This window comes from Saccoglossus kowalevskii, chromosome 7, assembly GCF_978046115.1.
Source record: "Saccoglossus kowalevskii chromosome 7, keSacKowa6.1, whole genome shotgun sequence".
Classification (NCBI taxonomy): domain Eukaryota; kingdom Metazoa; phylum Hemichordata; class Enteropneusta; family Harrimaniidae; genus Saccoglossus; species Saccoglossus kowalevskii.
Window position 1 is genome coordinate 8,792,999 of NC_140647.1, and position 24,211 is coordinate 8,817,209.

Genomic DNA, 24,211 nt, shown 5'->3' on the forward strand with positions numbered 1-24,211 from the left:
CAAGAACCACAATAACAGAGGGAGTGACAACAGAAAAAACAACAACCAGTGAAGGCATAACAAGTATCAAGACCACAACACCAGAAGGGGCTGTTACAGCTGTCATCACCACTGTGGGAGGAAATGTCACTGAGGTTTCCACAACAGCTGGGGCTGAACATACTACAATCAAAACAATTACATCTGAGGGAGTGACAACTGTACAAACAACAGCTACACCTGTAACCACCATACCTGGCATTACTACACCTACAATTCCTCCAGTTGTCTGTTCACATGGTTGGACAATCTGGATGAATACTGACACACCAACAACTGGAGACGGCGATAACGAACTGAAAACACAACTACGTCTCAAATACAGCTTCTGTGAAGATGCAGAGATTATGCAAGCACAGTGTAGATTGGCCAGTATTCCACACACCAATTCCAGAGTCACTGGGCAGCAATTCAATGTTCCCTGTGGTACAGATGGTTTGCAATGCCTCAACAGTCAGCAGAATGGAAGTTTGTGTCACAACTATGAAGTCCGGTTTCGATGTGCGTGTATTGGTGCAACTACCCTCCTGTCTACACCATCAACCGTAGCAACCACTGGAATTACTACAACTACTCGTAAGTACCTGATGTAATCCAGAATTCTTGATTCTTGGCTTGATTTCTGTGTGAATTGAATGTTAGCAGAGCACCCATACTGCTTAGTGGATTTATTTTTGGTTTAATTTTTTAAACTTCAAAATTTTGGTTCTACATTTTGCCCATTTTTATGTATGTTTCTGTAACTTCTTTGTTACTCTTAGACCAAATGAACGTACTTTTGACAAAAGTGACTTTGGCATTGTAATTTTTAATTATACTTGTTATATTGACCTTACAGCAATCTGCCAACCAGGACAGGTTTATTTACCCTCAGCATTTGGATGCAGTCAACTGTGTACTTCTATGCTGAATACGTTAACACAATGTGTTGATGATGCCAACATAAGTGCCTGTATTCCTGAGTCATCTATGACACCAGATGGATTCTGTACTGAAGACAACACTAGGGTGATGGAAATAAACGGTGAATGGAAATGTCTTCCTGAAAGTGAATGTTTTTGTTGGAGGGAAGACACACAGCAAATGATCCCGGTATGTAGTTGTTGTTTTATGCAAATCAATTCTTGGTTTTTGGGAAGCTACAAAATAAAATCACAACGATGGTCAATCATGCCTAACTGTCCTTCTTATATTGGGGAATAAACATTCTAATTGACACAAATTACGAAATCAGTTGAAAAATCTTCATGTTTATTTTTGATTCATGATTATTTTTGACCAAAAATGAAAAAAAAATGACATATTTTTGATAAGCTATAATGCCAGCTTTCAGAATATATATAACTTGTCAGCTTTCAGAATATATATAACTTGTCATAAAACCTATCTTGATCACATCGTTTAATACCCAGCTCCTAGCTTATCCTTACAATCTAAGGGTTTATTAAGTTGTCAAAACACCTCTCGTTCATATTTCATAATTGTGAATTGTAATATTATAACAGTATACTTATTTTTTTGTTTTTATTTACACAAATAGCCTGGTCACACATGGAACATTGGTCTATGCAGGGTTTGTCAATGTTTCAATAACAGGGTCACTTGCTTCAATAAGACATCCGGTGACTGTCAACCCACAACCACATCAATACCCACAGAATTACCTACTGAGGCCCATACAACCATTGGTGTAATTACCCCAGAGATAGGGTGTGATCTCGTGGAAAATTACTGGACTGAGTGGATGAGCAGTGATAGACCAGATAGCAGTTTGGTTGATGAAGGCGACTTTGAAACTATTGAAGAGTTGCGTTATGTTTTAAAGTTCTGTCCTTCTGACATGCTAGCTGACGTGGAATGCCGTACTGTTGACGGACATGTTGCATATGAAGATATCAAAGATGATATGAATGTCAAATGTGACTTAGATGTCGGCTTACAGTGTTATAACAACGAACAGATGAATAGAACTTGTCACGATTATGAAGTCCGCTTTTATTGCCTCTGTGGTAAGCATATCAGTTTAGGAACGACGTCAAAAGATCGATGTCGGATAAAAAACTTATTTCCTTTAGTTTGGGGATGGGGGGTTTTGACCTCAAAAAGTTTCCATCCTACAAAAACGATTTTATTTTTTAATGAAGTCAAAAAAATCTTGAAGTATTTGTAGTTCGTTTTTATTCTATCCAATCATGGACAGAAATAACCGAAAAGGGAAAGAACAGAAAAATGGTTTGATTCGAGTGTAAATCTGAGCGTCAAATGAGGTGCATTTGTAAAATCTTTTTACACCCACTAGACAACCAACTGTTATGCAATACTACTGTCTGATTATCAATTTGTATTTAATGGTGAATGTAGTCTGACGCCATGACCAATATTTATCAATTAAGTTTCAGTGGGGGGTAGGGGGGGTTGAGAAAAAACTAAAGGAATTAAGTTTTTTATCCGACATCGATCTTTTGACGTTGTCCCTTATACAGTCATCATTTGCCAAATCTGGTATTTTTATCAAAATCTTTTATATTTCCCGGCAAAATTTTGTTACATTTTTATGTCTTTTTTGCACATAATTTTCAAATATTTAATCGGGGCAGGTTTTAATTTCTGCAATTTCTTTATTAATTTTGAACATAATTTACAATGTGGGCAGGTTTATTTTGTGAAAATATGACAAAAGTTGACTTTGTCATTGAAAAGAATTACCGGTAAAGAGGAGGTCACTGTGTCAATAGTCTCTGCATTCAACCTGAAAATAGGGTTGCAGCTATTGATCACTACTTGATGAATGTCTGCCTGTTGTTTAACACCTGTGGTGCTTCTGGCTGCAAATAGTAATTATATCTGTTAAAATATTATATTTTATAAATTTGTATATTGGATACTACAATTTTTAAGTTTAACTAGAATTGTAAATATTGATTGTAGGAGCTGCAACAACACCGACTATTGGAGTAACTAATATGACTGGTGTGGCCACCACTGCAAGTAAGAAATATTCAATTTTTTCATTTTCTCATTTATAGCATGTAGTAATTAAAAAATACTGTGATTATAGCATAGTATAATAAATTGTGTAAAATGTGTCATACCATATTTGGTATGATGCTATTGAATTTTCAAGTATTACAAGATATAATACAGTGTTGATCTTTGACCCCTTTTTCAGCTCTTCTACCTGTTATCACCACCCCCATGACCACACAACCATCTTTACAAGTATGCAGTGCTGTTACAAATTCTTCAAGATGTCCAGATTTCTGTCCATTTGGTCAAAGCTGCGATGGCACCAAGTGCGTTGATACCATAAACTGTCCATGTATGTACAATGGCAAACTTCAACCAAATGGCTTCTTCATAAACGACAGATGTGAAGCGTGTTCGTGTTTCAACGGCGTTGTCAGTGGATGTCACGAACATTGCGAGATTACGTCATGTCAAGAAGACTATAAGTTGGTACACCCAGCAGGTGAATGTTGTCGATGTGAACCATTCTGTGAATGTGCAGCGGATGAATTCATTTGTCATTTATCTACAAACTACAGCTGTCATCAGCAGTGTGTGCCACATCCTTATCTATGTGATGGACACATAGATTGTCCCATGGGTGAAGATGAAATGAACTGTCTTACAACACCTGCCCCTCCACAAGGTAAGGCAATGCACCTCTAATTAAAATAGAATAGTTCAATTAGATTGTTGACATGGTGTCAAACTTTTAAAATTCATCCATTATAAATTGTTTGTGTTTTGCAGGCTGCACAGGTCCAAATGGTGAAATCATCCCAATTGGGGAGTCATACATTGAAGAGGGTTGCAGCAATTGTACCTGCATGGCAAATCAGAGCTTGTCATGTAACAATGCAGCGTGTGTCAAAACATGTAAAATGTACCATAATACATTTCAAACATTTGACAATGAAGAGTACATCTATGATGTGTGTGATCATGTTATGGCGATGAATAAACCAAATTACAATGTTGACTTTGAAGTTAGAGGTAAGTACATTCACACATCTATACTCAATTAATACATAATTGCTGTACATATCATAGTTTATAACCTTTTTATTCAGTCATGTAATGAAACGTAAAAATGCCATTGTAAATGTTTATTTCTTTCTCAATCAACAGTGAAAAAGATCTGTTTTGATGAATTTGAACCGAGCACCAATTGTCAGAAACATCTAGAAATCAACATACGCGATACTGATTTATTGATATATAAAAACTTCACGTTATACATCAATGGAATCCTCCATCATGTCTCTCAGCTTCCTGTGATCAGCAGTATCCTTACTGATAGTCAAGGAATATCACTGTCTAAAACAGGATCTGAGATCATCATTCGTACAAACTTCAGTCTTGTTGTGTATTGGTCAAACACTGGTGAGAGTCGTATCCAGACTGGTAATCAGCTGGAGAATCTGGTACAAGGTATGTGTGGAGTACCAAATAGCGATGCCGAAGATGACTACACTAAACCAGATAGTACACTTACTGATGACGTTACTGAGTTTGGGGATAGTTGGGGATCCCAGGAAGGTTGTGAACCACCAACAGACTGTCTGGCTGATAATCCAGCGGAGACAGAATTAGCTCGTCAACAATGTAATGTATTAAGGTAATTGGGAAAATAGATTCAGATTATACACTTATTTTAAATTCTTTATATCGCACTTTATATAGCTATGTCTGGAATTATTTTGTTTGTTCTTTAATTTAATATGCTTATTTTTGCTTTCATTAGGTCAGCTAAGTTTGCAGGATGTTTTGGTTACGTTGATGTAGAACATTACATTGAAATGTGCCATCGTCAGGTTTGTGAGTGTTTAGTAAATAATGAAGGTCATGCCCAGAGGTCTGAATGTTCGTGTGATCTCATGATGCTTTACTCCACTGAGTGTGCTAACAATGGAGGGCCTGTACTGGATTGGAGAACGCCACAGTTTTGTCGTAAGTACTGATTCAAATGCAATAACTCAACTTTTTCACTTATTTCCTGAACAAAATAACATAAATAATTACAATACATATGACACAACAGCTACAACAGCCAGATTTGTTCCCACTCACATATTTTTGGTTCAAACTTTTTTGATAACTGCAACATACTTTTAATAATTATAATAATTTGAATATGGTGTATCATTCATACAAAAGATATTTTGACCATCATGTCTCAGTCATTTGTGTAAGCACAAGTATATAAGTGTACAGTATGATTAAAATATGGTTTATTTCAACAGTAGGCACACCTATCACATACATAAGCAATACAGTATGATTAAAATATGGTTTATTTCAACTGTACGCACACCTATCACATACATAAGCAATACAGTATGATTAAAATATGGTTTATTTCAACTGTAGGCACACCTATCACATACATAAGCAATACAGTATGATTAAAATATGGTTTATTTCAACAGTAGGCACACCTATCACATACATAAGCAATACAGTATGATTAAAATATGGTTTATTTCAACTGTAGGCACACCTATCACATACATAAGCAATACAGTATGATTAAAATATGGTTTATTTCAACTGTACGCACACCTATCACATACATAAGCAATACAGTATGATTAAAATATGGTTTATTTCAACAGTAGGCACACCTATCACATACATAAGCAATACAGTATGACTAAAATATGGTTTATTTCAACAGTAGGCACACCTATCACATACATAAGCAATACAGTATGATTAAAATATGGTTTATTTCAACTGTAGGCACACCTATCACATACATAAGCAATACAAATTACTGAAGAAGCAAATATAGTATATTTGCTGGCTCATATAAATTTTGTAAATTTCAGGTGTTTTGTGTCTTAAGAGTAGAAGGTATTTTGAGAGGCTTGACAGGTCTACTTCTGAAACATTTTAAACCATTCTTATATCACTAACAATACTTGCAATACAAATACAATACTTCCCAAACTTTGTTGTAATCAAGTTTGTTATTCTTTGTCACAGCACCACCTGAATGTGAGTATCCCTTGGTATGGCATGAATGTCATAGCACCTGTGAATGGACATGCTCTGAACAAGGCTTACCGATATCTGACTGTGAAACTGGATGTGCACCTGGGTGTGTATGCCCATCCGGAAAGGTCAAGAAAGGCGATACTTGCATTGAAATCAATGACTGCCAAGAATGTAAGTGATTAACTTAGTTTAATTTGTAATTAAGTTAGACATAATTAGTACCCAATAATTTAGCAATTAATAAAGAGTTGGATTTCACACTACTTATGCAGGGAATTAGCACTATATGTTGTTATATGCAAATCCTCCTTGCAAGAAGGAATCAAAATATTAATGTGTGACTTGAGTATTACTTGATATATTTAGCCCAAGCTGCTGTGGCAGTATAAACTGATGCCCGGTAAGTCTGCTTCTTTGCCATAAATCTTTTGGCTTTCGTACAATCCCAATTCATCTTCATCAAATTACACAAAGATGAAATATCAATGCCATTAGTAAATAGTAAAATACAATAAATTAGTATTTTTGTTCAGAATGACTTCAACTCCACAGGGTATAACTTTATTGTTATCTGTTTGATTTGTTTCATTTTGTTTTTCTGATTTTCTGTTGCTAGGTTACTGTGAAGGATTTGGTGACCCTCACTACTACAGCTTTGATGGCACATATTTCCCCTTCCAAGGTAACTGTACATACGTAGCAGCAAGAGACACATCACAGAACAAGGATTTTGAAGTGCTTGTTACTAACGAGGAATGTATCTCGGCTCCCCCAACCACATGCACTGTGTCTGTAACTGTGCTTTACCAAGGTAACAAGGTGGTGCTGGAACGTGGAAGAAAAGTAAGTATGTTATTACATTTGTTACAGATTGATATACAACGTTAGTGATTGCTGATGAAAGTTGACTTGCAGAACTGTAAATAATTTCATTGCCTGTTGATGTGGGTAATATCAATACTGTACTTCTCTGGTCATAATCCCAGGGGTCTCAACATGTAAAATCAGGGAAAGAAAGTGTGTGAACCATAATGCATTGTTTGCCGTACACTGTGAAGTCTGTGAGTTTTCTCATGAAAACACAAACCAAATGTTTTTTTTATGGCCACCAGATATATATAAAAATAAGGGCTTTGCTTATACACAGAGAGATTTATGACAAGTGAAGTACAGTAATGATGTCAGGAGGCATGGAAAACTTTCTGTTGTTTAGAATTTAGGCATGCCACTGAATCATGTGTGTTTGTTTGTTTGTTGTTTGAACATGTCACACATTTTGGCCAAATGACAGCCATTTTGTCTTGTAATACATCTCCTGCTGAAAGCCTCTATAAATAGCTGAAATTGGGCTTGTTGTTGACGTGTTAAATACAATCTTTAATTCTGCATCAACTGACGTAATTCCAATCATCCATAAAATAACATTGCATTGTGCTTCTGTAGATGACATGCTATTTTAATAAAAATGAAAATAAAGCTCATCGAATTAATTTCATAATGTATTGTGCAAAAAATATTAACTTATTTTGTATTATCTGTTTTTGTAGGTAAATGTGAATGGTGTGGAATATCAGTTACCACATAGAATTGTCTTGGATGGAATAAAGATCAAACTTTTACCATATAATAATATTATTGAATTACGCGTTCCAGAAATTAACATGGTGGTAACATTTGATCAACTTTCTGATTGTTTCACTATAAGTGTACCAAGTACTCAGTATTATGATAGAACTGAAGGATTGTGTGGTAAGTTTCAATTTTCAACTAAAACTGAAAACAAAAATGTTTATATGAATGAGAACCTAATAAAGTGTACTCTTGCTTCGCACTGCAATGTGATACTGAGAAAGCCAGGAAATTCAGCCTGTTAAATTGAAAAAATATTTCTTGTTTGATGTTTTATAGGCCCATGTAACCACAACCTAGATGATGATTTTACAAAAAAAGATGGTCAAATAACCGATGATACTGACGAATTTGCATTCAGCTGGTTGGTTGAGAAAGATGACGAAGTATGTATCAGCGCTCACCCACCATGTGCCGATCCTCTCACATTGAATGAAGACCTTGCTGGTGACTGCACTCGAGCGATATATGAAGGAATATTTCGCGAGTGTAATTTGCTGGTAGATCCTCATCCATACTTAAGAGCCTGTATACTTGATACTGCTTGCAACAACGGCATGTGTGCGGTCTTATCATCTTATGCACGAGAGTGTGCTCGCCAAGGACACTGTGTAGCATGGAGAGATACATATTCATGTCGTAAGTTATCAACACAAGTTTTTATTTCTGTGCATGCCTGGCGATGTATGAATAACTTCAAGACTTTCATACACTTAGTTTCCCTTGATGTATACCAAAATAAATCCATCTCATCATGATGTGTCTCAATGTAAAATGTAGATAACCCAAAAATTTATCATTGTAACTAAATATTTATTTCGAATGACAATACTCTCAATCAGCATATACATATTACCGGTAATATATTTATAATGAATTCCAAAATATTGAAAGTATGAGATATATATTGTTAAAATAATCGATTCAGTAATTCAGTGCTGTTATCAATATACCTTCCAGTAATATGTGCCCTCTAGCAGTGTTTTAGTGGCAGCCAAATAGATGTAAGACGTGTCTTTCAAATAGTCAATTATGTTTTGTGTAGTCGTCTAGAATATAAGAAATCTCTACAAAGAAGTATAAGTTATTGACAAATACAGATAGAAACATCAACTTTGTGATTGGCTTCCCTTTACACCCATTCACAAGACTGAAGTGTTTTGTCATTAGAAGATATAGCTTATGTGAATGGTACATACCAGTAGTGTTGTGTCAACGCATTAATTTATGTACATGTCACTTTGTAACAATGCATGTTTGTTTTTCTAGCATTTGACTGTCCCGAAGACAAACAATTTGAAGCCTGTCATAGTGGATGTGTTGAGACCTGTGAAAATCGTGACAGTTACGATGCGACATGTGATCGTATACCGCAGATGGAAGGTTGTTTCTGCACAACTGGAATGATGCAGAATGATACCGGCATTTGTGTTCCATCATGTGGTAAGTCAATTTATCTTTCTTGCATTTTTCTGAATCCATGTAATATTGAACCATAATAACTTTGAGGTATTAAATGAAAATACATACTAGGTATAATGTTATTAGTATGCTAATTCTTATCACCTAGACAGCAGCTGGATATGCATATGTCACCTAGACATTCCCTACTGTACTACATTAATTCACTCAGATTTGTATCACAAATGCCTCTTGTGAATCACTTTCAACTAATTCTGTGTTGCTTGCTTGTTGAGAGGTAGGTATAGTTTCACTATACATCGCATGTCAGTGTACTTGAGTGTCACGATACTGTCATTGATTGCTAGAATTATCTAGTGACACACATTTTTATTGATTTTAATTTTGTTTTTTTCAGATCGTTGTCTTGGCAGTGATGGAATTTACCATGAGGTAAGATGTTATTATTATATGCAGTAAATATGGAAATTTTGTAAATACTTATATTTAGCTGGAATTAATTTTCGCTGAAAAGATTTCATGGGTGTTTTGTATGGAACTTATTTTCACTGATTTTAGACGAGTTGAATGTAAAATATACGAAAAAAGGTATATTCGCTGGATTTTATTTTCACTGAATCATTCCTTCAGTGCAAGTAGCGAAAATTAATTCCAAGTATTTTACACTACATCTTTTTTGAAAATCTGGTTCACTTTCATGTCCTTACTGTGATGATTTCAACATAATCAATTTTCTTTATACTCCTTTTTAGGTTGGTGATACTTGGCAAGATGGCCCTTGTGAGAAAATGTCATGTCTTGTAGGTGGTCACGTTGACACTGTTATCACAGAGTGTGCACCACCTCCCCAGTGTCAGTATCCCAAGGTTCTTATCACTCACACTGAAGATGGTACCTGCTGCCCAATCTATGAATGTGGTAAGTTTGAAATCTTTAGATTTTCACGAATTTTGTAATTCTAAATTTGATCTACGTTGAGGTCAATGAGGTAAAATGAATATTTGTTATACAATGCCAAAACCTTGTGGTTTTACAAGAATATCAAACTTTTAATGAAAAATGGGGTGAGGTGGTTATTGTTATATATCTTGTGGTTTTACAAGAATATCAAAGTTCTGATGGAAAATGGGGTGAGGTGGTTATTGTTATTTATCTTGTGGTTTTACAAGAATATCAAAGTTCTGATGAAAAATGGGGTGAGGTGGTTATTGTTATTTATCTTGTGGTTTTACAAGAATATCAAAGTTCTGATGGAAAATTGGATGAGGTGGTTATTGTTATTTATCTTGTGGTTTTACAAGAATATCAAAGTTCTGATGGAAAATGGGGTGAGGTGGTTATTGTTATCTATCTTGTGGTTTTATTTCAGCTTGCAATACAAGTGTGTGTCCAGCTACTCATGTGCAACCACCTTTAGTATGTGCTGAGGACAGGGAGATGACTAATTTCACCATCAATGAGTGCTGTTATACAACTGAATGCAGTGAGTATTGCTTGTTTTCATGCCTTTAAATCATAGCTGGGAAAAATTCCAAATTTGCAGTAAATGCATTACAAAAACTGAAGTCTTTGCAGCCATCTATTGTTTGAAATCATGGATGCAAGATAAATAGAGTGTATGTGAGTGGTGTGGTAAGTGATGCAGTCATGCAAATTACAAAATGATCACAAAATTACATGGCAGACTCACCTTTCTTGAATTATCAGCTTGAAAAAAATGATTAGTGTTCCTCTTTTTCTTAGAATTCTTATTCACCAAAAAAATAATTTGATGTGTTTTGTCTTTCTGAATAATCTTGTTTATTTTTGTGTATGTAATCAATCCTTTCCAAGCATCCAATGAATTTTGTGATGTCATTGGTCTGAATATGTTTGATTGATATACACACAAAACTCACATGGAATGCAATTATTCATTTTAAATCACCATACATGGCTATGTTACCTTTAAATTATTGGTGAAATACAAGTTTTAAAAAAAGTATGATGGATTTGTTTGTAACATGACTGTGCTGTTTTTTTCTTAGCTTGCAAGGCGTGTCCAACAGAAACTATACCAGTATGCTATCCATTTGAGACTCTGGAAACATTTAAAGAAAGCATATCTGATTGCTGTGATCAATACAGATGTGGTAAGTTATGGTAGATCTATTCCTATTGGCCGATAGATCATAAAGAGTAATATGAATATGGTTGTTAGCCAATCAGATTTTATGTAGGTTTTTACTTCAAATCCTGGACTAAATGATCAATCATCATTTGAGTAGATGTCTGATACATTGCAAGCTTAGTTTAAACACAGAAGATAAGTTTTGTTGCTTTACCAAAATATTTGAAATATATTTTCAACAGTTTTGATCAAAAACTGCAGCCAATGGTGGAAAAATGATGGCATTTGTATTTATGAGAAGCGATACTAGATGCAAGGGTGTTTTGCACCATTTTAGAACTAGGAATGTGAAATATGTTTTTAATTATTTGCCATGTTGTTATTTCAGATTGTAACATTGCAAATTGTCCACCAGATGACATGGTGTGCCCACCTAATTTTATAAAACAACAGACACCTGAAAGCCTGCATGCTTGCTGTCCAGAGTACCAGTGTGGTATGTATGCATTACTCTCATATTATATATCTTCTGATAGCTCTATTTTTAGTCTTGCACTCTAAGATATTACTCATGATACATCAACTACAACAACGATTGACCACTTTTAAAACAGAAATATGCCCATCAATTTCAGTTCAGATTGTATGAAATACACCATAAAACAGTCTTATATCAAGCTTATTATTGCAATCAACTGAAGTATGAAACATTTATTATAACTCATATCTTGTTTTTACTTCTCAGTGTGTGACTGTCCTGCTGTGGATCCAACTCAGTGTCCGATTGTAAGTGAAAACATTTTTTGCAATTCTGTTCATTTCCTTGATTTTTTGTTCAAATGGATTAATATGCAAGACTTAAAAATCTATAATTTACATAATTCTTGTATTTGTCATATTTCTAGGGTTATAAGCTGAAAATTACTGAATCTGAAGATGAGTGCCAATGTGTTGTGCATGAATGTGGTAAGTTTAATTAGTTCATGACTAATAATGTCTTGAGTGAACTCTAAAATTAACACTCCAATCAAATTCTAAGGAGCGGATCATGTGATTTCCTGTCAACCAATTGACCGCATGGTGTATCCATGTTGTTCATAACATCATCATTCAATCAATTTAGTTTAAGTTTAATAGGTGCAAAAAACCTATTTCGTAACAATTTTTTGTTAAACACGTCTCTATGTATTTAATTTTACCTTCTGTATTAATAATTTTGACTTTTATTGTTATTCAAAGTTCCCAAGGAAGTATGTCTGTGGAACAACACTGCTACAAACCAACTACAGGAAGTACAGGCAAGTTCATTTTTATTCAGATATGCTTAGTAAAGTTGTAAAGTTCAATTTTACATGTGTCTTGTTTAACTACAATAGCTACATACTATGCTACTATACAAAAATAGTTTGAACTTTTAAAATAACAGAAAATATTTATTTTTCAACAGCCTGGTACCACCAACTTACAAGGAAGTAATCCTTGCAAAGTGTGTAGTTGTACAGAAGAGAAAGTTGCAGGCAATGAATTCTATAGCATAGAATGTGATGTAACCACATGTCTGGTAAATGGACCTGATGGCTGCGAAGCTCACTCTGAGTACATTCCACCTGACAACACTGACTGCTGTGGTAGATGTGAAAGACGATGGTGTGTTGACCAAATGGGACGACATAATATTGGTGACACTTGGACACAGCAAGATGCCATGACGATGTGTGATTATGCAGAATGTAGACCGGACAGCGATGGTGTACCTAGAGTGTATCCCTACTATACACTATGTCCTGCCATTGAGCCAGCAGACTGTCCTGAATCAGTAAGTGTCAAATTGTTGCGTCTTGCTAAATGTTTCTTTGGTGTAAAAACACTCAATCAGTCATAGCTTGGGAAGAAAAAGTTGTGGATGTTTGTACTTCAGTCGCACACAAACTTGTTTGTATGTTGAGCATTGATCTCAAGTTCTGCATATGGTATCGATGAAAACGCAACATTTTATTATTGAATACACAATATTATGAAATACAAAAATGCTTTATTCTGTATTGTGTATTAAATCGTTTTTTGTTTGTTTAATGTCTGCAGAAATATACATTGACGAATACAAGTGATGGCTGTTGCCAACAGTGTGGTAAGTGATTTACAAGCTTTCACTTGTATTTTTATGAATTTTGCATGTGACTTTAAAAGGGCACTTCCAGTTAAGCCTAATCTCACAACAAATTTACTTTCTGGATTAATATGACAATGGATAACAAAAGATAGATTAACTTTGTAAAAAAACAAAACAATAGTGTCTCATGATTCTTTGGTGCAATTCCTGGGCTTGGAAGTTTCCCCTTTAAGGTAGAGATGCAGATTCGTGGGCACTTGGGAATGAAATTTTTTTTTTTTTGCTTTTTATTATCCAAACAGTCTTGGCTATCTACTGTTAAAAAATTGTAGAATTGTGAATAGTGGAACATACTCAAAAAACGATTTGAAAATATAGATAACAGGTGCAAACATTCTCTCTTTTGAATGCTTAGCAAGATTTAGCAAGGCTGTACATAAATAATAAAACAGAAACATGGTGAAAAAAATAAGAAATGACGGGATCTCCATATTATACACTATGTTTAACTTTTAACAAAACGATAATACATTTATATTTGAAACTGTTACAGCCATTTTAATTATGAGCATTAGCAAACTTCTCATTGAGTGAATTGTTATGCAAATTAGCAATTGTCTCAGCTTCTTTTTAGTGCACATCCCAGAACTTTAAAAAAAAATAGCTTCTAGACGCTTTGACCTTTTGTTTTGAAATTTTCACAAATGATTGACAATGTGTTTATCTTCAAAACGCCGTCGGGGCATTGTTTTTGGTTGAACAGTGTTACAACAATCGTACAGACAACTAGCCTGGTTGTTAATTTATGCATAAACTTGAAGTAGTAAAATTTGAGCTGCTGCCCTGCAAAATTGACAACTGGTAGACAGTTTTCAAGACGACACTTTCGTCATAGTAAACAGATGTACCCATAAACACAATTTTGGACAGGGAACAGAAGCATGGCTTAGAAGCTAATTTTGTTTAAATCGCTTTTGACCAAAAAAGCACATTTTTGTGCATATTTCAAACTACAGTGTCCATAAAAAAAATAATACTAACAAAATTTTAAAATTCATACAATAAGCTTTCTGAAAATATATAGTTTTGTGGACAAGGGAGGTCATCTTGGTTTCCTAATTAACTAATTAAAATACCTGTCAGGTAAACCGCATCTCTACCTTAAGTTGCACTTTAAGATCATTCATACGGCTTTATTGGAATCTTGGGAAAAATACCGGGGTATATGAAATATTCAAGGGTATGAGTAATTAGAAATTCAGAACAGAGGTGAATATTTACACATCTACCTGTATATGTGTTGCAACAACTTAATTGATAAGCAAAATGTTCACATATGTAGAGGTAGTTATTAATCATAGTCATTGGTAATTACTCTATGTATCCAAACATTTCATGTCATTCCTCATGTACATACCTAATGCACACATGTGTTCTATGTTCTACAAATATTTCACTGTGTAATCAAGTACTACTAGAGGTACTAATGAAAACCCATTGCCCAAATCATCTGGTTAAATTGAATAATAAATTTAAGACTGTGAATAAATTAAAGACTTTCTTTGTATTGTTATATTTACTGGTTGTAACATTGTAATAGTTATTACAGATTTTAACTGTATGTATCATCCAGCAGGTACTCTATATATCATTTTGTAAATTCATTTAGATGAATAATTTGCTGAATTGAGAATTAAAAAAAACAACTTTGAAATGCTATGACCAAATTAAATCATTGAATTCAACTTGACTTTCTGAAACTTTTTTTTTATCCAGTACCTAAGAGTGGTGCATGTCGTATAACTAAGAATGAAGTGACGGTTGAATTAAATGGATGTGTTAGCAACTCTACAGTTGAAATGCCATACTGCGATGGCAAGTGTCGCAGCACTGCTATGTTCTCTGTTGAAGATGGAAAGATGAACACCGACTGTCAATGTTGTCAAGTTCTAGATGCCGTTACCAAGGTTACTAATATGATTTGTGACAATGGAACAACTTTTGAGTTTGAATATCAGTTCATTGAGAGCTGCTCATGCCTGGGTTGCCTTCATGATGAGTTCTAGAAATTTGTTTATTTTTGTATGTTCTTATAACTAAATTGTGAAATTGTGATGAATATGTTGATTAAGTGGCAGGTATTATTTAATCCTATATTTACAAATGATAAATTGTAAGATGCAATAATATTTCAAACTTTTAATTATTTCTTTATCATATTATTCTTTATTGTGCAGAGCACTTTGTTAGGATAACATTCATACAGTACTTTTGATTTATTTACATTTTAATAGTTTTTTGCAGAAATATGTACTTTCAAATTTTTAAGATTTATGCTTAAAGTATTTAGTTTGTCTGGAAATACAAACATAAAAGTTTTTTCATAATCCTAGTTAGATAAAGTACAGTTAAGCTGCCGTGGATTGATAATATTTTATTGCTTGTACATATTTTGAACTATGCTGCTCAGTGATTTTGTAACATTGTAACTTAATGAAAACTTTTCTTGATGGGAACTTTTCTTGCCAGTAACTTTTCTAGCAGTTGGAGGGTCTTGTTTTCAAATGTACCCAAGTATGAGACTATGTATATATGGGAAAAAGTCATTTACATGGACATACGAGGAATCTAGATACAGTTTTATCCATGGTTGTAAGTTTAATTTGATATTGTGTAAAGACTGGTCATTCACATGCAAATTTATAGTAATTTGCATATCATTTATGTATTTGAAACTAATGTACTAGTTAACCAATTAGCTCTGTTTCATACACAACCATCATGTCCTCACTCCTTTTTGAAGAGAACACATCGGTGTTTGACACAACAATCCTCTATATAAAATTAAATGTCCTAAATGTCGTCTTGTTCATCTATTTGCTCATTTAGAATACAGGTTAAAAAAAATTGCATCTCTTCTTTAAAAAATTATATTGCAAACAATTCTAGTGGAATATTATACACCAGTAACCACTTAACCACTGTATGAATTCTTGTAATCATAGCTACACAGATATTTTATATGGATTAAAAGATTTAAATATATTATAAAATTTCAATTCATTGAAGTTATGTACATGTTTATAGACTTTAATATTTTAAAATTCATAATGCCAGTTAGGAAACCCTTGGAATGACATTTGGTGGGTTAGTACAATTGAACTAATCATGATCAATTCACAGAATGGAGGATGATACTACTACCAATATCCTATCTGTGAACTGACAGATAATCTAGGTACCTCTTTCTTAAACATGTCTGGAATAATAGTTTTCTCTCATGTTGTACTGACAATTTCTCAACTTCAAGTATGAAATCACTGCAACATGCTTTGAGATGAATTGGTTGGCCAGTGATAAAATTGTCAAAAACTCTAGTAATAAATAATTCAATTGTTTATAATGTCACTAGCCGACTACTTACGCTATTTGGATATAGGGGCATCATCATTACTTAATCAGTTTTTCTTTTTTTTCTGAGCAGACTAGCATGAGGACTTAGACTTAAAATTCTAGTCTTCTATCATGTACTTTTAGTAGTGCACCCTGAAGTCTCCAGTTTTGTGTTTTATTCTGTGACAAATTATGATGAAAGCATTTGCTTCTTGTGTGTGCTTTTCAAGATGGCTGCCATCCCTGATTTTGAGGCCGGGGGACCTGGGCAAGAAATATCATAAGCTAAAAAACATCTTTGAAATACAATGTACATTGTGCTCTGGAGATTTACACAAGGTGTGTCACTACTATATTTATGATTGCTTGTTTTTTCATGCTGTGCTATTTGCAATGATTCGGATTCCTAGATGGTTGGCAATGATCGTGCACCTTGCATGTATTTCATTGCCAGTGTAGTTTCAAAAGTTTATTGGATTCTGATTTGGACTGCTCTGATTTGTCTTGCGGCTCTGGATATGAAGAATGCATATACCTACCAGTCATTAGGGTTTATAGTCAGCAAAGACAAATCTCAGTAGTACAGTAATAATAATTATAGTAGTACCAATAAGCCATTCTCCAAATATCAGTAGTCAGGACAAATCTACTGACAAAATCGATGGACGCGGAACATCACAAACCCCCACAAGGGAGTCAGACCAAGTGCATGTGAAGGGTAAGCATCTTATGCTGGCATGCCATACCCGCTGTGATGTTCCAAAGTCATGTCAGGGAAAAATGTCAAATCAGGTTTACTGATAATTTAATGTTTGACATACCTAGAGATGGAAATAGACATGTGTGCCTATCTTCGGATCCTGGACAAGCACTGTGACAAAATCAGGTAGAAACTTGCAACATAGTAGCCGACACACTGTCTTGGATCGGGTTTGATGGCACAGAGTAGCAGATGTCATCACAGATCGCCATGCCCATGATCTATTGACTACATCAATTAGCCACCAGTTTCTGAGACAGTGCACACTCCATGCCATCTAAGAACTTAGATATGACAATGAAACAACTGTCAACACTCAGAAAGTTTCTTTGTAACAATTAACACATCAATGACACTGATATAGCGCCATTCTAATCAATTCAGTCATTGACCGACCATAAGCCACTAGTGCCATTGATAGATTGGTTGTTGGGGGACGTCAGCAAAATTTGCCATTCAAAATGCACGAAATAGCGTTTCTGAATGTCTAGATTTAAATTTTTTAAGGGGGGAACATGCCCCCGGACCTCCGAGGAAAGATCGCGCCTCCTCTGCATAGAAAGGTCTATAGAAGATGTATAATTATTTGTTGATTTAGTTGAGAGAAATGTGGCCTTGTGTATCGAAAAACAAAAACAAACTAAAATTATTTTGAGATATACAAATGACGTTTTGCACAATGAAGATATTCTAAACCAAATTGAACCATTCTGTAGCTTACGAGGTCAGAGATAGACAATAATCTACCGGGATAGAATGTCTACAATGATGGGAAATAAAGAAATAGCTATATGACACGATGGTTACCTACAGAATGCTATGAAAGAGCAAAGCAATATGAAAGAGTTCATATATCACCATTCAAATTGAGCCAAATTAATCATTTATCGCAGTCACTTGAAACTACACTCTACCAGGTAATGGCAAATGATTTATATAGATCTATTCAGTTTCAAATATCCAGAATACATTGTTGTGATGCGTATTACTCATATTAATAAGGACATTTAAGAATATCTATAATGAATATCTATATCATAATGAGGACGTTTTAGATTTAATTTACCGAAGATGAATTCAGTAACCCATTCCCCGTTCTTGCTATTCATTACACGTATAGATGTTCTGATTGTGGATATTTTTGTGATTTCATTTTGTAGTGATTGTTATGTGTGTTCATATGTTCTTGTGCCTTTACGTTTAAACATTGCTGTTAGTAGTTTTGGTGTGTGATGTAGACGTTTTTCATATCATTCAAGACACCGAATGCCATTATATTTAATGTAGATAAATATTGTTCATTTACAACAATATGATTGCGCCAAATTGCGCTCCTTGTGTTAAGCTGTTTCTATGTGCGCAAACTTTCCTAATGCATATTCATTCACAATATGAGAAATAAATGTAATAAATAGTATTCGCATTTGCTCTGCAAATATTGTGTTCGAGGGCTCTGACGTTTTGTAAAATGGAAAACAAATTATTAGTATAGCTCAGGCAAATGTCCATGCAGTATACAGAATACATCACAACCCCTAATTTTAAAAGCATTTCGCTCATAAATTAACAAGTTCTTATAATTTTTGCTGTAATAACTCAATGTCATTTATTAGTTACAAGGCAATGTTAACCATTTATAATTTGAGTGAATTTCGGGAAATTTCAACGAGCGTAAAACACATAGAACACAGAATCAATTAAGCTTATTATGAAATTGATTCATTGGTTGATTTTATTCAGCTGTCATTGAAATTTATAAATATTTATAACAACCAATCCAATCTCTTCATTTTTTATAAATATTTATAAATTTCACAATTCAAAATGCCAATAGAATAATATTGGGATTGGGTATTAAATTATTTGTTAAAATATTTGCCTTGTTTTATTGTGTGAAATTTACAGTGAAGAGAACATAGCTGGGGCTTTGCTTATTTGCAAAAATTTGTAAATATCGATCAACAACTTTCATTCAAATTCAATTGGTTCATGAGTGAAACATCGTTCCTTGCTGATCTTGCTAACTATGACGTCACAATGCCATTTTCGGATTACATCAACTTTGCTTCATAAAAATGTAAATATATATAACCTGTATAACGACACCAGCTTTCTGCTCTTCGCTGTCTTATGATCTGGGCTGAGAATTATTTACTCCACATAATGGCTAAAGCGGGGCTTGCAATCTTGAGTTGGGCTTTGAAAATGAGGCTGTGAACTCGAGCTGAATACAAATCTGAATCTGCGGCTTTCTGTAGGAGGCGCCAGCCGTCTAAAAATACCTTGAAGTAAACTGGGTAACGCTTTCCATGCTGAGATACAAAAGCCCCAAAACTCCAATTGAACATAAATGCAACTTTCTAACGGATGAAATTCACTTCCTAACCTCTTGTGTCATTCATTTACAGAGAAGAAAGAGAGAAACAATAAACTTCCTGACTTTAATAGTATCGTATCATTATTATGCTCTTACCACTCGACCCGACACTATCGACCTCCTCCGAGCGACCATCTAAGCCAATACAACAAATATTAATACTTAGTCTATAATTATAATAATTTTATTAACACTTACACATTCCCCGGAGGGATTGGCAATGGTTACAAATGTTTAAGAAAGAATAAAAGGTTAAAAAAAATAGAAAAATTAAAAAAAAAACTAAGCTAATACATTACAGAGAAAAAAAATAAGATGAAATTATTATACTATTGTAACGTGCAGATAGACACACACAGAGACACGCATGTATGTCATTCACTGCGTTCTTTTATTCCAAGTTCATACTATGGTTAAGATAACATAAAACAAAAACAAAACAAAACAAAAAAAGAAACCTGTGTAGACAAAATATGTAAAAACATTAATAAGTACATTTGACTCAATGAAGTGTCAATATTATACAATTAGTTATTGCAATAAATTTCGATAGGCTGTCTAGCTCAGGGACTACATGTACATTTTGATATCAGGGAGATATAAATACATATTTGTCAGAAAAACAGAAAGTTTATGCTGCTGGCAAACATGATAAATAAAAATATATTCATCTAAGAAATATAACGGCAATAAATCTCAGAAATACATTATATAGAAATATACATAATAGCTCACCCTGACTAGAACAACTCTAAATTGAGTGAAATACAATGCTCTCCTCAGCTTCAGGTCGCCATTCACACAGCTCGAGCTCTATATGTCAAATACATGCAATTGTACACATTTTAGAAGATTATAAAGAAAAATGTGCTTGACTGACAATAAACTCATAAAAATTAGGCATAGAATATATATCAAGAACTTTAGCAATGATATCCGAAGGGGATGTGACATTTTATATAAAGCAGAAGTACAATTCAAAAATGTCATAGACGATATGCATTGTCATAGACGATATGCATAAAGTTCAACACAAAATATAAAAGTTTCGAAAATATTTTAAATAACAACTTCAGTAACCTCAATTACAAAGATTAAACTTACCAGAAAATCATGAAATGGTTTTCAAACTTCTAGAGACTGATAAAGATTGAAACTGGGTGAAATTGCAGACAGCAAACGAAAAGTGTTTGCAAACAGAAGTTTACAAGATGGAGTCTGTCATGTCACATGACCTCGGCAAAAGAAGTGTTTTCTCAAAATTACAAAATACATTGAAATAATACATTACATATCCTCTACAGAAATTAATAATAAAAATAAAGAATTTACAATACATCTCAAAGGTAGAAATATGAATATTTAAAGAAAATATAAATAACACTCAAGGATGAACAGCGCCCTCACACACTCAAGAAGGGTAAACAGCACTCTCACACACTTCCCTGCTTGAAGGTTGGTGCCCTCAACAACCAAACAATGAATAGAAATTACAGAACAGAAGTTTTGTAATAATCAAAAAGATTCATGATGACATCATGACCAGTTAACAACTAAACCAACATGAACTGGATCCACAAAGACGCGCTAAGAATACGACGCGCATCAAATAGAACAAATACAGTGGCTCCAAATGCAGGTTGCGTTACGCTGTTGTGAAAGGGTCATTATCATATTAACACTTAAACATGTTCATTGAACACAAAGAAGAAATTACAAAGTACAAAGTTCAAATAGCAAATAACCCAATACAAATTACATTTGCGTTACATTACTGTGAAAGTTAAACATGGTTTATCCCAGATAACATCTGCATCATCAGCATATTGGACTGGGCCAAATTAGCATGGCTTTGAACCATATTTGCTAACATTTTAGGATCATATTTTACACACACAGAAGTTTCTTCGATGACTGATTTTGGTAAACTATGTGGGTTGGAATGTTGTCCAGCTGTAACACGAGTTGATCTTCGAGGTTCACTTATTACGTTTTCTGAACTAGTCAACTTTTCCGCTGATCTATCATGAGGAGTTTTATTAGCAATGGTTTCTGTTTTAAGGCAAATACTTGGTTGCTCAACCACTTTATCAGAAGGTATCAGAGGCTTTGTAGGTATGCTTGGATTAGACCTTTCATTGTTATCCACATTAACTTCAGCAGAAGGAGGAATAGTACGCAATTCACACCTGGTCTCACTATCAATACGAAAGTCACACTCTTCATCTTCAGAGTCACTGTCAGATATTTTTTCAGACTTAACATCTTCTTCTGTGGCACTGCCAACTTCCATGTCTTTGACAAGACTTCTGGAATCTAGCAGCTCAGTTCGATGTACAGTCTTGCGCGGTAGCCCACCAGTGACAGGTTCCACTACATAAGTATTTCCACCAGTTTTAAGTCTTTCATTGACCATATATGGTTCAGGATTCCATTTATCTTGGATCTTATTGCGCCCTATCACTCTATTCTTTAAGAACACACGAGCACCAAGCTCCAAATCAGTTTTGTCAGCTTTACTATCATTCCTGACTCTTCTTCTTAGAGCTTCTTTCTCAGTCTTCCGTGAGGCCATTTCAAATGCATCTGTTAATCTTCTGTGATGATCGGCTATCCATCCATCTACCGAGCAATCATCCTTGCACACATCAATGCCAAGTAGATGATCGACAGGAAGTACAGGTTCTCTGCCAAAAAACAAATAGTGAGGAGAGTAGCCAGTAGATGAGTGTGGAGTACAGTTGTATGCATACACTAGCTCAGGTAAGTGCTCAGACCACTTTGACTTCTTCTTCGGAGGGAGTGTGCGCAATCGATCATGGAGAGTGCGATTAAATCGCTCACACTGTCCGTTGCCCTCTGGATGGTATGGAGTTGTGCGACTCTTTGTGATATTGTAGATGTTACAAAGTTCTCGAATAATTTTGCTTTCAAAATTACGGCCTTGATCGCTATGAATTCTACGAGGTACTCCAAATCGAACAAACCAGTCACGAACTAAGACACGAGCTACTGTTGTCGCTTTCTGATCTCTGGTTGGTATTGCTTGAGTGAACTTGGTGAACACATCTGTGAGCACAAGAACATTCTCAACACCATTCGAGCTGGGTTCTAGTACAGTGTAGTCCATAGCAAGTATCTCCAATGGCTTTGAAGCAGTCAGGGATCCCATGGTGGGATGGAGCCTCTTCCCTGCTTTGGCCAAAGTACAACGTTGACATCTATTACAGTACTCAGCAATCTCTCCAACCATTCCTGGCCAGTAACATCTTTCTCTCACCAATGCTGTTGTCTTCTCAGCTGCCTGATGCCCAACCTGATCATGCACTGCATTCAACACTTGGTTCTTGATCTGTTCTGGGAGCACTAGTTGTTTCACTTCTCTACCAGTGTCATGGACAATTCGATACAGCACACCTTCATCTTCCATGATCCGTTTCCAACACCGGAGCAACTTACGTGCTTGTTTGGTTTCCCTCATTAGCTGACGCTTAGTAGGAGGGTGCCTAGTTTTCCAGTAGAACCAAAGTCTGCTGATATTTTCATCTAGCATCTGCATACGTGATAAGTCGGTCTTAGAGATAGACGGCAAAGTAGAAATTGTCTTTGGCTCTGTGTTTTGAGTTCTAACGCGAACTTCTTTAAGCAACACTTCAGTAGACATCCTTTCAGAACATGCACGAATGGAGTCTTCAAGAACAGTGGAAACAGGAGTATCAAGAGCGTTTTCAGCAAAACGTTCACTTCTGATTTCCTCCAATGTAACAGATAAACAATCATCCCCATGACTAGTTTTTCTACTAAGAGCATCTGCATTTCCATTGCTCTTGCCGGACCTATATTTTACTGTGAAATTGAACTGTGCAAGGTCAGCTGCCCATCTAGTTTCGGTAGCACCTAGTTTCGCTGTTGTCAGGAAATAGCTTAATGGATTGTTATCAGTATAGACTACAAATTCAGCTCCAATAAGAAGATCTCTGTATTTTTCAGTGATTGCCCACTTTAATGCAAGCAACTCTAATTTCATACTGGAGTAGTTCTGCATATTGCGTTCATTAGGTTTTAAACTTCTACTAGAATACCCAAGTACAACAGTTTTATCACCTTGTTTCTGTGACAAAACAGCGCCCAACCCTAAAAAACTAGCATCAGTTTCTAAGATAAAGGGCTGTTTGAAATTAGGATAGCCCAAGACTGGAGGGGATGTCAGTGCATTTTTCAGTGCCATAAATGATTCTTCACAAGACTGGTTCCAACATTCATTGACATCACATGACCACCCTTTATTGGTAGTAACTCTTTTCTTCCTCCCTTTCTTTGACTTCCCTCTGACATCATCAGGCTTCTTTAGTAAGCTGTGGAGTG

The 24,211-nt window shown here is 35.0% G+C and overlaps 2 protein-coding genes across 2 annotated transcripts; both read left to right on the top strand.

The window, feature by feature from the left end:
* Nucleotides 1–293: 293 nt before the first annotated feature.
* On the top strand, nucleotides 294–3,634 carry LOC146740226 (hemocytin-like). The gene is made up of 6 exons (XM_085501766.1): nucleotides 294–615; nucleotides 878–1,131; nucleotides 1,580–2,048; nucleotides 2,968–3,027; nucleotides 3,209–3,508; nucleotides 3,585–3,634. Exons 1-6 carry the CDS (start codon nucleotides 294–296, stop codon nucleotides 3,632–3,634), a joined length of 1,455 nt encoding a protein of 484 aa, XP_085357892.1.
* Nucleotides 3,508–16,375, top strand: LOC146740227 (intestinal mucin-like protein). Its single transcript, XM_085501037.1, has 20 exons — nucleotides 3,508–3,691; nucleotides 3,796–4,038; nucleotides 4,174–4,663; nucleotides 4,790–4,995; nucleotides 6,034–6,216; nucleotides 6,662–6,888; nucleotides 7,593–7,794; nucleotides 7,954–8,313; nucleotides 8,944–9,117; nucleotides 9,494–9,528; nucleotides 9,849–10,014; nucleotides 10,466–10,579; nucleotides 11,124–11,228; nucleotides 11,595–11,702; nucleotides 11,952–11,992; nucleotides 12,112–12,172; nucleotides 12,446–12,504; nucleotides 12,654–13,022; nucleotides 13,289–13,334; nucleotides 15,093–16,375. The coding sequence occupies exons 1-20, from the start codon at nucleotides 3,643–3,645 to the stop codon at nucleotides 15,380–15,382; spliced, it is 3,528 nt and encodes a 1,175-aa protein (XP_085357163.1). The 5' UTR covers nucleotides 3,508–3,642; the 3' UTR covers nucleotides 15,383–16,375.
* Nucleotides 16,376–24,211: the final 7,836 nt, after the last annotated feature.